The sequence below is a fragment of the Anomaloglossus baeobatrachus genome, chromosome 2 (assembly GCF_048569485.1).
Source record: "Anomaloglossus baeobatrachus isolate aAnoBae1 chromosome 2, aAnoBae1.hap1, whole genome shotgun sequence".
NCBI lineage: Eukaryota > Metazoa > Chordata > Amphibia > Anura > Aromobatidae > Anomaloglossus > Anomaloglossus baeobatrachus.
This window is the reverse complement of record NC_134354.1, coordinates 636286125-636301278: the sequence shown is the minus strand read 5'-3', so window position 1 is coordinate 636301278 and position 15154 is coordinate 636286125. Positions and strand designations below refer to the sequence as shown.

Sequence of the window (15154 nt, the reverse complement as noted above, 5' to 3'; positions counted from 1 at the left end):
GTTTATAATGTGTATAGGGATCATATTTTGTATGTTAATGAATTTTTGTATGTTAATGAATTTAATAAAAGTGTGGTTTTATAATAATTTTTGGTACTGACTGGTTTTAATTATAAGTTGGAGTCGTAGTGTATCAATATTGGTCTGAAATGTATTTATGGAATTTTTGTGTTGTTCTCATTTTAATACTATCTTGAGCCAGATGTTTTTTTTAATATGTCCTGATATATAAAACCATAGCACGTAAAGACGCTGTACTTAGTTTTGCTAATGACTGTATGTGTCTGCATAGTAGCTGTAAACACAAAACGGTATGAAATTTTTGATGAAGACCTATTACAAAGTTATTTTATTTATTTTAGATGTACTAGTTCTATTTATAAGGTAAACTAGCTGTAGTACCCGGGCGTTGCCCGCGATAGTAACTGTCACTCTGAGTTCTTCTCCACTTGCGTTTAAAAATTCACAGCGACACTCGGCTACAAATGTGAGTCGAGTGTCCTGTGTATGATCTGCGTGTGGTCTGCGTATGGTGTGTGTTTTTTCCTCACATAGCATCCGTATGACATGCGAGCATCATGCGAGTGCTATGTGAGTGTTTATGCAAGCAGCGGTGGACTGGCTACCGGAGGAATCTCCAGTAATACCAGGCCTGGCCGCAGTTACATGCACTGAACTCCGGAGGTGTCACCTGAGATCCAGAGTTCAGCCCGGTCTGTCTGCAGCTGTGCTGAACTGAACAGCAATCGCCGGGGAATCAATCACTCGGCGCTCGCTGTTCAGGCTGCACTCTGGAGCTCAGCTGACAGCTCCAGAGTTCAGTGCATGTAACCGCGGCCAGGACTGGTATTACTGGAGATTCCTCAGGTAGCCAGTCTGACGCGGTATGCAAGTGTCAAGGATCCGTGTGACATGCGTTTGCCATCTATATGACATGCGCATGCCACCCGTATTCTGATTTGTTTCTTGCTCCCATATGATTGCATGGGGGTGCAAGAGCTGAGACTCGGTGCAAATCTCAGCATGCTGTGATTTCACCGAGAGCAGGAGTCGTGCCGTTAAAAATTTAGTAAGAGGACACGGCCTCATTGATTAACACTGGTGCGAGTGCGATCCGATTTTTATCGGATCGCACTCGCACATGGAAATCGCAAGTGGAGAAGCGCCCTCTGTCTCACTCCCAGTCTCTGTCTGTTTGTCTCTGTCTGTCTGTCTCTGTGTGTGTGTCTGTCTCTGTGTGTTTGTCTCTGTGTGTTTGTCTTTCTGTCGGTCTCTTTACCTCTCTGTGTGTCTGTCTGTCTCTTTCCGTGTCTGTCTCTTTCTCTGCCTCTGTGTGTCTGTCTGTCTCTTTCTGTGTCTGTCTCTTTCTCTGTCTATCTGTCTGTCTCTATCCATGTGTGTCTCTGTCTCTATCAATATGTTTCTGTCTGTGTATCTCTCTGTCTATCTTTCTGTCTGTCTCTGTACCCTTCTCTCTGTATCTCTGAGTCTGTCTGTCTCTCTCTCTCTGTGTCTGTCTGTCAGTCTCTTTCCCTGCCTGTCTCGTTCCAGGTCTGTCTCTTTCCCTGTCTGTCTCTTTCCCCGTCTGTCTCTTTCCCCATCTGTGTCTTTCCTCATCTGTCTCTGTCTCTTTTTATGTTTTTGTCTCTTTCCCTGTCTGTCTTTTTCTCTGTCTGTTTCTTTCCCTGTCTGTCTCTTTCCCTGTCTGTCTTTTTCCCTGTCTGTGTCTAACTGTCTCTGTATCTTTGACTGTCTGTCTCTCTCTCTCTTTCCCTGTCTGTCTGCCTCTGTCTCTTTGACTGTCTCTCTCTCTCTGTCTCTTTCCCTGTCTGCCTCTTATTCTGTCTGTGTCTATGTCTGTCTGTCTCTTTCTGTCTCTCTCTATCCGTCTCTTTCCCTGTCTGTCTGTCTCTCTCTCTCTCTCTTTCCCTGTCTGTCTGCCTCTTTGACTGTCTGTCTATGTCTCTTTCTCTGTCTGCCTCTTACTCTGTCTGTGCCTATGTCTGTCTGTCTCTCTCTATCCGTCTCTCCACCGACATCATATTACCTCACACATAAGCTTCTTATACTAACAATTTATTTTGTTGCTATAGCAACCACTCACAGCTGCTATTAATAACCTATAGCTCGCAGCTCCATTGACTTTAATGGAGGCAGGTTTTTTGGAGAGTAACTGTAAAGCACGGGGATACATTTTCCCATCAAAACATAGTCTATGACGTTCCCTGAGTCACATGGAGTGTCTGTGCAAAATTTCGTGATTGTAAATGCGACCGTGTGGATTCTTTTAGCGGACATACATACGGTACATACACTCAGCTTTATATATTAGATTAATCATAAATCTTAGCTGTTTGTACTGTTCACTTCATTGAGTATATTTGTCTGCTTTGTTCTCTACAAAAAAAACTCACTTTCTCCTTCTGTGAGGCCTGTTTTAGTGATCGGCGGTGACTGTCTGCAGACTCCATCTCTTGATCTTGGTCTCTGTCTTTCACTCTCTCTATCATCTGTTCATTATCTTGATCTTGTTCTCTCTTACTCTTTTCCTTTTCTGCTTCACTCTCAGGACTGTTCTAAAAAAGAAACTATGTTTCATTGTTGACTTCTCTTCTGTTACTGAACACTACACTGTACTTCTGATGAAGGCTTTTGTACAGACTCACTGATTTGTGCCTTTTTTTCTTATTCTTCTTTTTCTGTCTCTTGGATTTCCGGGAGCTATGTTCTGCGCAGAAAAAAAGACAAAGCAAATGACAACTAACTGACACCAAGAACCACATCAAAGGGCACCACATAGGCCCAAAGTATACCTGAATCACCGGATGATGAGACTTCAGACCCTGACTCTGAAGGGTTTCTCTTTTTTCTTTTTTGTAAGCGATGTTGGTGATTTTCCTCCTCTGTTTCTGATGTCTGTGACAAAATATAAGAACAAATACAAAGTAAAGGAACATCAAGTTCTCAAAATGTTGCAAAAAATATCTAGTATTGATGAACTAGAATTGTAGTCTATTTGCTTAGGTTTGTACATATTTAGCTCACATACCTATTTATGTGATACCAATTTCTGTGACCTTCCATAAAACTTTTGAACAAGAAGTTGGAGCAAATTGATTAGCAGGACCTGGCCCATTGGCGACCTCAGTAATCTGTGACTGCTGTACAGGAGCCCTGAGAACCTCCTTCTGACTTGCTAGCATCCAAGGTTCTTCTTTTGATTAGCCAACCTAGTCCAATGCTATCTTTGTGGTGTGACACATATCTGACATTGCGCCAGGCCGGCTAAACAAAAGAAAAGCCGTGGATGCTGTCACGTAGGAGGTGGTTCTCAGGACTCATGCCCAGTGGTCACATATTACTGACATGGTGGATGGAAAGGGTCCTGAGCATCAATTAGCACGAGTTCTCGTCAACTCTTAGGGTAAAAACAGCAATAAGATTACTGACAAAAATGACAACATATCTAGGTGGTGTAATCAGTGTTATCAATCACGGAATAGCAATGTACTGTAGCTCCGGATCTCCTCGTCTAAACTATCCGCTTCATATATGCCTGGGGCTGATTGATTGGTTCATGATACTTGTGGCCGGTCTGCATACAGCAGTTCACATATAGCGCATGAAATATGCTTTTCACATATGCACTTTTTAATAAGAAGTCTTGCTAAAAACTGTGAGTATCTTATTGTCCACAGGCAGTTTCTTCTGTTTGTGGGGCACTTTTGTTGCATTATACTTTAAGGGTGCAGTGATAGGGGAATCTAGGGGCTTTAATAGGAGAGTTAGGTATGGTAGTGTTATAGGAATATATAATGTAAGGTATAGAAATAAATAAGATGTAGCAGTGTTAATAATGTAATCTATCTATATATATAATTGCCTTATTCTGTCTGTCTGTCTGTCTGTCATGCTCCAAAATTGTGTCACCGTGACAGTGTCACCGTGACATGTCCTTACGGTGACACAAAGCTGATTGGCCGCTGGGCTCGCCATGGCCCCGCCCCCCCCACACCGATTGGCCGCTCGCCCAGGCTGCGCCCCCACACGGATTGGCCAGCCGCTCGCCCAGCCTCCGCCCCCCCCACAGATTGGCCTCTCGCCCCGGCACCCTGCAGGCATTGGCAATTCGGCCACGCCACGCCCCGCCCCCCTCACGCAACGCACGTTAGCTCTGGCCCCGCCCACCTCCCCCCACGCATTCCCCGAACTGACAGGGCTGTCACGGAGGTGAGTACTGTACTCCCCCCCCCCCCCCCTCTCCCCCCCCCGCGCATTCCCCGAACTGACACCGCTGTTAAGGGGGGTGAGTACTGTACTCCCCCCCCCCCCATCCCCCGCTCGCACGGGAGTGGTGTGGGCTCCCGTGCGAGCGGGGGACGGGATACGTTGGCATGGTTACAAGCGCATCGAGGTCCTGTAGCGGCGGAAGATCCACACACACACACACACACACACACACACACACACATCAGCTCACACTCACACTCACTCTCACACACACCTCACACACACATCACATCGCATCCACACACTCACAGCATCCGGCGATATCCCTTGCTTCTCGGCCTCGATACTGTGCTGTTGTGACCTTCCAGGACCTGACGGAGGATCACATGGCCAGAAGCATGTGGTATCTCCGGATGTTGTGACTGTGAGCGCGTATGTGCGATATCGTCAGTGTCTGTGTGTGTGAGTGTATGCGATCGGGTGTGTGTGTGTCGGGATCGGGTGTGTGTGAGTGGATGCGATCGTGTGTGTGAGTGGATGCGATCGTGTGTGTGAGTGGATGCGATCGTGTGTGTGAGTGGATGCGATCGTGTGTGTGAGTGTCGGGATCGGGTGTGTGTGAGTGTATGCGATCGTGTGTGTGAGTGGATGCGATCGTGTGTGTGAGTGTCGCCAGAGGAGCACGGCGTGCTGGAGGAGGCTGGGAGCAGAGAGGCTGATCTTGGGGAAGGCTGGACAGACGCTGGGAGGAGAGAGGCTGATCCTACGGAAGGCTGGGAGAGGGACGCTGATGCTGGAGGAGGCTGGGAGCAGAGAGGCTGATCTTGGGAAGGCTGGACGGAGGCTGGGAGGAGAGACGCTGATCCTGGGGAAGGCTGGGAGAGGGAGGCTGATGCTGGAGGAGGCTGGGAGCAGAGAGGCTGATCTTGAAGAAGGCTGGAAGGAGGCTGGGAAGAGAGACGCTGATCCTGGGGAAGGCTGAGAGAGGGAGGCTGATGCTAGAGGAGGCTGGGAGCAGAGACGCTGATCTTGAGGAAGGCTGGGAGGAAGAGGCTGATGCTAGGGGAGACTGGGAAAGGAAGCCTGATGCTGAAAGAGGCTGGGAGGAAGAGGCTGGGAGGAAATAGGCTGGGAGGAAGGAGGCTGGGAGGAGAGAGGCTGATCCAGGGGAAGGCTGGGAAGGAGAGGCTGATGCTGAGGGAGGCTGGAAGGAGAGAGGCTGAGGCTGGGAGGAGACAGGCTGATGCTGGGGAAGGCTGATGCTGAGGGAGGCTGGAACAGGAAAGCTGATGCTCAGGAAGGCTGGGAGGACGGACGCTAGGACGAGAGAGGCTGATCCTGGGGAACGCTGGGAGACGGAGGCTGATGCTGGAGGAGGCTGGAAGGAGAGAAGCTGATGCTGGGGAAGGCTGGAAGAAGAGAGGCTGTGTGCGGAGTATGGCGGATGAAGCACGTTTGGGAGTGCGCAGCATGGCGGATGGAGCACGTTTGGGAGTGCGCAGGATGGGAGATGGAGCACGATACGGAGTGCGCAGCATGGCGGATGGAGTACGTTTGGAAGTGCGCAGCATGGAGGATGGAGCACGATGGGAAGTGCGCAGCATGGCGGATGGAGCACGTTTCGGAGTGCGCAGCATGGCGGATGGAGCACGTTTGGGAGTGCGCAGCATGGCGGATGGAGCACGTTTGGGAGTGCGCAGCATGGCGGATGGAGCACGTTTCGGAGTGCGCAGCATGGCGGATGGAGCACGTTTGGGAGTGCGCAGCATAGCGGATGGAGCACGTTTGGAAGTGCGCAGCATGGCGGATGGAGCACGTTTCGGAGTGCGCAGCATGGGGGATTCAGCACGATAGGGAGTGCGGAGTATGGCGGATGGAGCACGTTTGGGAGTGCGCAGCATTGCGGATGGACCACGTTTGGGAGTGCGCAGCATGGCGGATGGAGCACGTTTGGGAGTGCGCAGCATGGGAGATGGAGCACGATGGGGGGTGCGCAGCATAGGGGATGGAGCACGTTTGGGAGTGCGCAGGATAGGAGATGGAGCACGATGGGGAGTGCGCAGCATGGCGGATGGAGCACGTTTGGGAGTGCGCAGCATGGGGGATGGAGCACGATGGGGAGTGCGCAGCATGGCGGATGGAGCACGTTTGGGAGTGCGCAGCATGGCGGATGGAGCACGTTTGGGAGTGCGCAGCATGGCGGATGGAGCACGTTTCGGAGTGCGCAGCATGGCGGATGGAGCACGTTTCAGAGTGCGCAGGATAGAAGATGGAGCACGATAGGAAATGCACACCTCCCCCCAACACACACACACACGCGCGCGCACACTGCACAACACACCACACACACACACTGAGAACCACAAACAACTGCCCTACACAGACACCCACACACAGACAACGCTGCACACACAAATATACGCACATACCGCACAACACACACATTGCACAAAACATACCTCCCCCCAAAACACACCACACACACACAAACCGCGCAACACACACACACACAACGCTACACACACAGCGCTCCACAAACAACGCAACACACAAACAACACTGCTCTCACCCCCCATCACACCCAGACAACACCCAGAACATGTACAGCCCCTACACAAACACTTAGTAACTACACACAACAACATCTAATATATATATATATATATATATCTCAAAAATCATACATGAACTACACAATACGTAAATTCTAGAATACCCGATGCGTAGAATCGGGCCACCTTCTAGTATATATATAATTGCCTTATTATGTCTGTCTGTCTGTCTTGCTCCAAAATGAGTCATTACATTGACAACGCACGGCCCGGCCACGCCCCGCACACGCATTGGCCGCTCGGCCACGCTCCCCCACACACTGTGCCCGCTCGGCCATGCCCCCACACACTGTACCCGCTCAGCCACACCCCCACACACTGTGCCCGCTCGGCCACGCCCCCCACACACTGTGACCGCTTGGCCACGCCCCACACACACTGTGCCCGCTCGGCCATGCCCCCCACACACATTGGGCACCTATACACCTCCCCCAGGACTACTCCTCCTATTAGACTCCTCCCCCCAGGACTACTCCTACTATTAGACTCCTATCCCCCCAGGACTACTCCACCTATTATTCTCCTCTCCCCCAGGACTACTCCTCCTATTATCCTCCTCTCCCCCAAGACTACTCCTCCTATTATCCTCCTCTCCCCCAGGACTACTCCTCCTATTATCCTCCTCTCCCCCCAGGACTACTCCTCCTATTATCTTCCTCTCCCCCCAGGACTACTCCTCCTATTATCCTCCTTTCCCCCCCAGGACTACTCCTCCTATAATACTCCTCTCCCCCCAGGACTGCTCCTCCTATTATCCTCCGCTCTCCCCAGGACTACTCCTTTTATTATACTCCTCACCTCCAGGACTACTACTCCTATTATACTCCTCTCGCCCCAGGACTATTGCTCCTATTATCTTCCGCTCTCCCCAGGACTGCTCCTCCTATTATTCTCCTCTCCCCCCAGGACTACTCCTCCTATTATACTCCTCTCCCCCCAGGACTACTCCTCCTATTATCCTCCTCTCCCCCCAGGACTACTCCTCCTATTATCCTCCTCCCCCCCAGGACTACTCCTCCTATTATACTCCTCTCCCCCCAGGACTACTCCTCCTATTATCCTCCTCTCCCCCCAGGACTACTCCTCCTATTATCCTCCTCACCTTCAGGACTACGCCTCCTATTATACTCCGCTCCCCCAGGACTACTCCTCCTATTATACTCCGCTCCCCCCAGGACTACTCCTCCAACCCACACACACACTGCACAAAACATACCTTCCCCAAAACACACACACCCACACAAACCGCGCAACACACACACACACAGCACCACACACACACAACGCTGCAGACACACAGCGCTCCACAAACAACGCAACACACACAATGCAACACACAAACAACACCGCTCTCACACACCGCCACACCAAGACAACACCCAGAACATTTACATCGCCCTACACAAACACTTGGTAACTACACACAACAACCTCTATATATATATATATATATATATATATATATAAAACAAAAATCATACATTAACTACACAATAAATTCTAGAATACCCGATGCGTTAGAATCGGGCCACCTTCTAGTGTATGTATATTAGGCTAAAGTGTAAAGCATGTCAGTGTTGGGAAGGTATTATAATGTCTGCATAGAACTGGGTGAAAGGCTACGTCTGACCAGCAACAGACTGCTGGGTCAGAGACCGTTTACAGTTGGGTTTTTCCAGTGAGCTGTGTGTTGTGGAGACTTTCACAGAGAAGACAAGTCTATGAGTGTGTGTACGTGTGTGTTCTGCACAAGGGAGCAAGTAACTTAAGTGCAACAGAGATCCAGCACACAGGCAAGTGGGTAAACCCTGCTAGAGAGAAACTTGGAGGAGAAGTGAGTCCAGTGTTGGCCAGATGTTGGGGAACCTTAAAGGGAACCTGTCAGGTTCATACATACATAAATGGATCTTTAGAAAAAGTGTTTCTAAAAACCATTTGAGATGCTAATTACGCTGTGACTAGTTGCAGGGGCGTTAGTTCTCCGACCAGTCGGCCCACTAAGCATGTAGTACTTATCACACACCTTGTGGGCATGATAACATGCTTTATAACAGCCAACATCATTGGCAGCGCAATACAAAGCCGTGTGTGAGCACGGCTGTGTACCCCCTGAGCGTTGAACTTTTCTGCTGGGTGTATGCGCCCCAACGTCAGAGTGGCTAACTGTGCACTACGCCTCTCTGAAGCTGGGACGCATACACCCGACTTCAGAGTATTGTGCATGACTGGAAGTGCAGACAACTACCTTCCACATTACTGTGCGAACTATGCAGCTCCACTGTTCTCTCTCCTGCCAAATCTAATCTCTCTGATCAGTACAGGCCTAGACTACTAAATTAGAATGGGACCTGCACAGTTCTCACCACAAGTTCTGAAAACAGTACTCTACTAAACATTGAAGATGAAGGACCTTCCAGGATATCACAGGTTATATGATGTGTCACAGGTCTGCAGGAAAATGGAAAGTATGGAGATTAAGAAGACTTTATAGCTGGTAATAAACAAGTCATGAAAATAGGTATAGAATGCCTGCAGAAGAGTTGTGTGTATGCAGCAGTGTTGTGTGTGTATGCAGCAGAGTTGTGTATGTGAATACCACAGAAAAACACTTGGGATGGTGCATATCCTCAATAAAATTCTTTTATTTTATTAATTTCCAAATATAAAATCATTTTCAAATTGCATATATGTATACAACAGGGTCACAAAATTCCTACTCACACTGGATTAGCTCCAATACCGCTATTATAGGTTACAGTAGCTGCATGAACTATTCATAGCTTGTAACAAGCCTCAACCATAAACCATGGTATTTTTTCTTTCCATCGGGTGAATCTCTCCCTTACAACGGGCTCCCTACCACTTCCTCACCAAAGCCTCCAATAGCACTATACATATAGTAATTCCTGGCAAGGTCTGGTAACCCTGATTAGTATTAATAGTGGAGCGCAGCTGTAACTAACCTGTACGGAGTCAATTGCGGTTGTGCCGTCCTTGGTCCCGACGCGCGTTTCCCTACTTCTTCAGGGGACGTGTACCTAAATTGTTGTGAGCTAAGCCATTTTATGCGGGCGCTGTGAATAAATCATTCCCGTCACCTGTGTAGTGACGTCCGTGGGGTTTCCCTTTGTGACGCGTAACCACTCCTACTTCCGGGGCAGAGTGCCGACCTGGATTTCCGGCATTTGGAGCGCACGCTGCGTGTCAACCACCACGGTATCGCTGCCATGGAGACCGAAGACGCACATGCGCGCCAAGCTTGCCGTACTGTCAGAATCGGCTCCCCAAACAGCAGGAGCGATCACGCAAGCAAGGAAACTCACCATTCTCATAGCAATCAGTAATAACGGGGGAATTAGATATTTAGTATGGCAATAATGCCTTCATGTGTAGTCATAGTTGCTACTATAGTATTCCCAGACTAATTAGTGATTAATAAGGGAGGGGAGGTTTCGGGGGGGGGAGATTATTTATATTATTCTCATTTTTCATTTTTTAATCTCTATAAGTACCTCTAATGATATTATATTTTATCAATGTGGATACGGAACTCATTGTATTCTTATAACTTTTAGATACTTATAACTGCCAACACCTAAATACATCTACATATCTCCCTGTCCCTATAAACACATATATATACTAAGATCCCTACATCTGCCAGTTTGATGAGTTCGTATATTCTTTCTTTTATACTGAATTTTATTCCATATTGTTCACCTTTTTATTTTTATATTATTGTATTTATATATAAATACATGCATAAAAACACCAGTATTCATCCTTACTATCGATCTTATTGATTAATTTCTTGTACTAACACTGGTTATGATGCATGTATTTCTCAATAAATAAAATTTTTTTAAATATACACGAATTGATTCTATTTATCACTCCAATTTCAGAATTAATAGTCAGTTCTACGTTTGTAGGGAATCTTGTAATTAATAACTTCTACTACCCTCCTCACAATACCCACCTCTGGCTATCAACCACCCATACCCCCTACCAAAACACCAACTCAATTCCCCTAAATCCCAGGACCTACATTAACACCCATTAACAAAACATCCAGACCAGTGCAATTGCAATGATGCAATTGTGTATGTATGCAGCAGAGTTGTGCATTGGCTGTGCATACATCTGGATAATAAAGGGCAACACCCTATCGAAAGGGATCAACATGCAGCATACCATAAAAACTACACAAAAATAAAGAAATATGCAAAAAGGGAACACCTAAAATAATTCATTTTTATTGTATATGAAATCAAAGACAACATCAAAAACATTAAAAAGACAAATTGCTATTAATCATCTAAACCCATAAGAGTTTAATTCTGTCCTATCGAACAATCACATGGTTAACCAATAGCAAAAGGATTGGTGAAATCACTTAAATGAAGTGCTTGGTGCTGGATATGCAAAACAACTGCATTAAAACCATATTTAAATAATATAGGAGGTAGACATGGGGCTGCGCTAAGCCGCATTTCTACCTTATATTTGTTGTTTTTATTATTGATTTCCATTTTTCTTTCAGACTCCGCTTGGGATTGGACAACAAAGTGGAGTTGTCACTCTGTCATTCCACCTAGAGACCAAGAGCACAGTGGGCGCTGCGTCACTACTGTATCCTCTCTGGTCTGTCCGGCAGGACCCTAACCCACTTAACACATGAAGAGTGTTTGGGGCTCCCCGGCGGTTGGTCCTTGCCACCATTTTCCTACCCATTCACTCCCCAGAGCCTGATGTGCCGAGAGCAAAGATAGAACCGGTACCTTCCAGCTGCCTAATAAACAGCGTTCAGGACGTCCGATGACAGTCTTCCATACTTCAAGCTGCGAAAAAGGATTTGGGATCTTCAGGACAGGTATCATCCCTTCCCTGGGTACCATGCAGTTAGGGGTCTCCTGGTTAACAAAAAAAAAAAAAAAAAGAGAGAGACAAATAGGTCTTAAACAAAGCATCCCTTTATTCCACCTTCTTCCCCCTCCCCTGGCTTTCCTTTCTTTTATTTCTACAGTTTTAGGACCTTTTCTGCATTTTTGGCGCCCCCCCCACCCCCCGGCTCTCTCTGACGGCCATGCTCCAAAAGGTAGTCCTAGTCCTGTGGCTTGACCACACCTCCAGCAGCCTGGCCAATCACAAGCTCCAGATATCATGTGCAACCAAGCCCTCTACCCTCAACCTATCGAGCCACTCATTTCATGGAGCTGAGTGAGAACCCTGCACGTGCTGACAGCATTGCCTCCCCCTCTTCTTTTATCCAGAGTTATTTTTCTGCGGGCTGGCACTTCCCTCCTGCAGCTAATGTAGACCACGCAGCCTTCAAGGAGGGACTTCTAATCCCGTCACACAGGCTATAGTACAGGGGTAAGCTCTACTTGGGAGCGAGAAACGTGTTGTCCCGCTACCTGAACTTACAGTTCACCATTAAGAATGAGCAAACCCAAGGTTCGGGTTTTGAACCGAACTCCAACTTTAAAAAAAACAGAGCTCGGGTTAGGCGTTCGGATGCTGTAGATGCGAACTTAACTTGCGCGAGCAGCGCTGTGCTCAGGTAAGCTTGTTGCTCATCCCTGTGAGAGCCACTTGTAGTGTTTGAACGGCGCGTACTGGGAGTAACAACAGCATGATCACATGTAGTGTGTAACAAAAATAAATAAATAAATAGAAAAAGCCCGCCCACCCTTCCCCAGAAGTGATCTGCTTATGGCTGGCTGTATGTGGGCGGAGACTCAAACTGCCAATCAGAGATTCCAAACGGAACCTCCAAAGGTTCACTCATCTCTATTCACCATGCATTTCCTCCAGGAACCCCCCACTGCCAGAAATAAAAGCCGTCTGTCCCTCTATCCAACACACAGATTTTCCATAGGCCTTCCTATATATCTTCCGATCCTTCGATACTCGATCCCTCACTCCTAGCTTAGGAGTCCATGCAGCTGGTCCGGGAGTACATCCCTTGCCTTTCAGGCAGCTACGCAGTTCAGGTCTGTGTCTGATCCATCCATGGCATTCAGACCTCAACCGCAGATATGGAGCGTTTACCTATACTGACAACCGCTTGGTACGCTGTCCACTATCCAATAAGTCAAACCCGCCATCTATCACATATAACGTGGCTGACCCCAGCAGCGTTTCTTGTGCTTTGCTCACTATCCAGTGATTCAGACCCTCCATCTACCATGTAACACATGTCTGATCACAATAGTGATTAAGGGTTCTGTTCACTGTCCAGCGATTCAGGCCCATCATCTAACACGTACCACATAGCTCATCACAGCAGTGGTCCAAGTGCTCTGTCCACTCTCCAGAGAATCAGACCCTCCATCTATCATTAACCACACTACTGATTGTAGCAGTGATACAAGGCCTCTGACCATTATCCAGTGAGTTAGATCCTCCACCTACCATGAATCACATGGTTGATCACAGTGCGGTCCCATTGGTGTTGGGTGATCTTATTACCTCAGCATCCATGTCTATTAGTCAGCACATAACCCTTCTTTCATACAGAAATCGGATCACAGCATGTCCTTCGTCATCTACAGACAAAGTATGAGGGCCTCTTCAGTGCAGTAACCGTCTCCCAAACTTCATGGAAGCGAGTTTTCTGCTCCTGCATGAATCTGTATCCTTTTTTTAATATTCGAGTCACATTCTGGTCTTCCCTACCCATTGGCTAGATAAAGACTCTTATGTTTAGCACTGTTTTTTTCGGACAATTCCTACTAGCACACAGAATCACTGGCTAAGACTGCCCTTGAGTTTGACAGAGCCAGCCTCTATGTCCAGGTTTCACTGCTGGTTGTGTTGACAAGGCTATCCCTGCCTGTCCAGTTTTTCTGTGCCAGGCATCTTTCTGGGTCCTCTCAACGTATTGTTGGATCTCCCAGAGTAGATTGTCCATATGAGTAAGTAGCTCAGTGTTCTCTCCTTACAGCTGCCGACAGTTCTCAGCATCATCGTGGCAGCTCTGGTTAAGATAGCAGTACCGTGCACAGAGGACTCATTGTATCTTCCTTTCATGACTCGCTCCTCTGAAACCGAGACGGAGAACAGCTGCCCCAAAAGTCACAAGTATTTGATTCCACAGGCTGGACCAGTCATCCTCCAAGTATATATAGTTTCTGTCAATACTGCCTCTTGGCAGCATACACCAGGAGAAATCTGCTTTCTAGGTGGAAACCCTCCGAAGCCGGTTTCACCCTGCCGCCTTACGACCTGTTGGTCATTTCCCTCTCATCGTCCGCTGTTCTGGTGTTATCACTGTTTTATTCCCATTCACCTTATGTGACATATATTATTTATCTGCACATTGTATTAAAATATTGTATGTATTTGCTTTTCACTAATCTTTATATTAGTTTTATATTATTTAAAAAACAGATTGTCTTTATTGCTATAGTTTTTCATATCCAGCATCAAGCACATACCGATACCGGTAATTAAAGTGTTTACACCAATCCTTTTGCTATTGGTTAACCGCGTGATTCTTCGAATGGGCAAAATTAGACTCTATTATGGGTTTATGTGGTCAATAGCAATTTGGCTTTCTAAGTGTTTTTAATGTTGTCTTTAGTTTCATGTACAGTAAACATTAATTATTTTAGGTGATTCCATTTTGCATACTTCTTTATTTTTAAATATTTGCTGTGCATGCTGCAGAATTATGTGTGCTGCATAGTTGTGTTTATATGCACTGTTCATGCAGCACAGCTGTGTGTATCTACTGTGCATGTAGCAGAGCTGATTATTATGGCACACTCACATCACATCAAATGATGGCTCTCCAGACCCGAGAGTGACACCATGTATTTCTATTCAGCTCCCATATTCTGGCCAGGAGAGCCGCTGGCCAGTCCAAGCATTTAGGTGCTATCGTTGTCCGTGTTATACGGTCGTGTGACTGCGCCCTTAACCTGGATAATACCTCCTTCTATTACCTCTTTATAGAGGTCCCTGTTACAGTTCGTTGAACGATGGTGATATTATCCTTTCTGCTTATTTACACCATCAGAGAAGTTTTAAATAGTAGGAAATATATATTTTTTACATTTCCTACATCTAAAGCTGAGGTGTGTCTTATAATAGGGTGCATCCTAAAGTCCACAAAATACAATAAATTACCATTTTTTTCATCTCATTACATTGTAATTGCTTTTTTTAATTGGGCCACTTTCTTCTACTCTTCACATTTCACTGTACACACTGAAATAGGCATCCACTGAGTAAAACTGAGATATGTAGTCCTCGGCTATGATCAGTGGACCCTATTCTAACAGCTCACACCGTGCTTGGCTTTA

General features: G+C 47.0%; 1 protein-coding gene across 1 annotated transcript in view; it reads right to left on the bottom strand.

The window, feature by feature from the left end:
* Nucleotides 1–15154, bottom strand: part of PRPF40B (pre-mRNA processing factor 40B) — a 184430-nt gene that overhangs the window by 4035 nt on the left and 165241 nt on the right. The window contains 4 exon segments of the mRNA XM_075336908.1: nt 2415–2576; nt 2667–2728; nt 2814–2916; nt 11624–11755. Coding sequence (XP_075193023.1) covers nt 2415–2576; nt 2667–2728; nt 2814–2916; nt 11624–11755 — 459 coding nt within the window.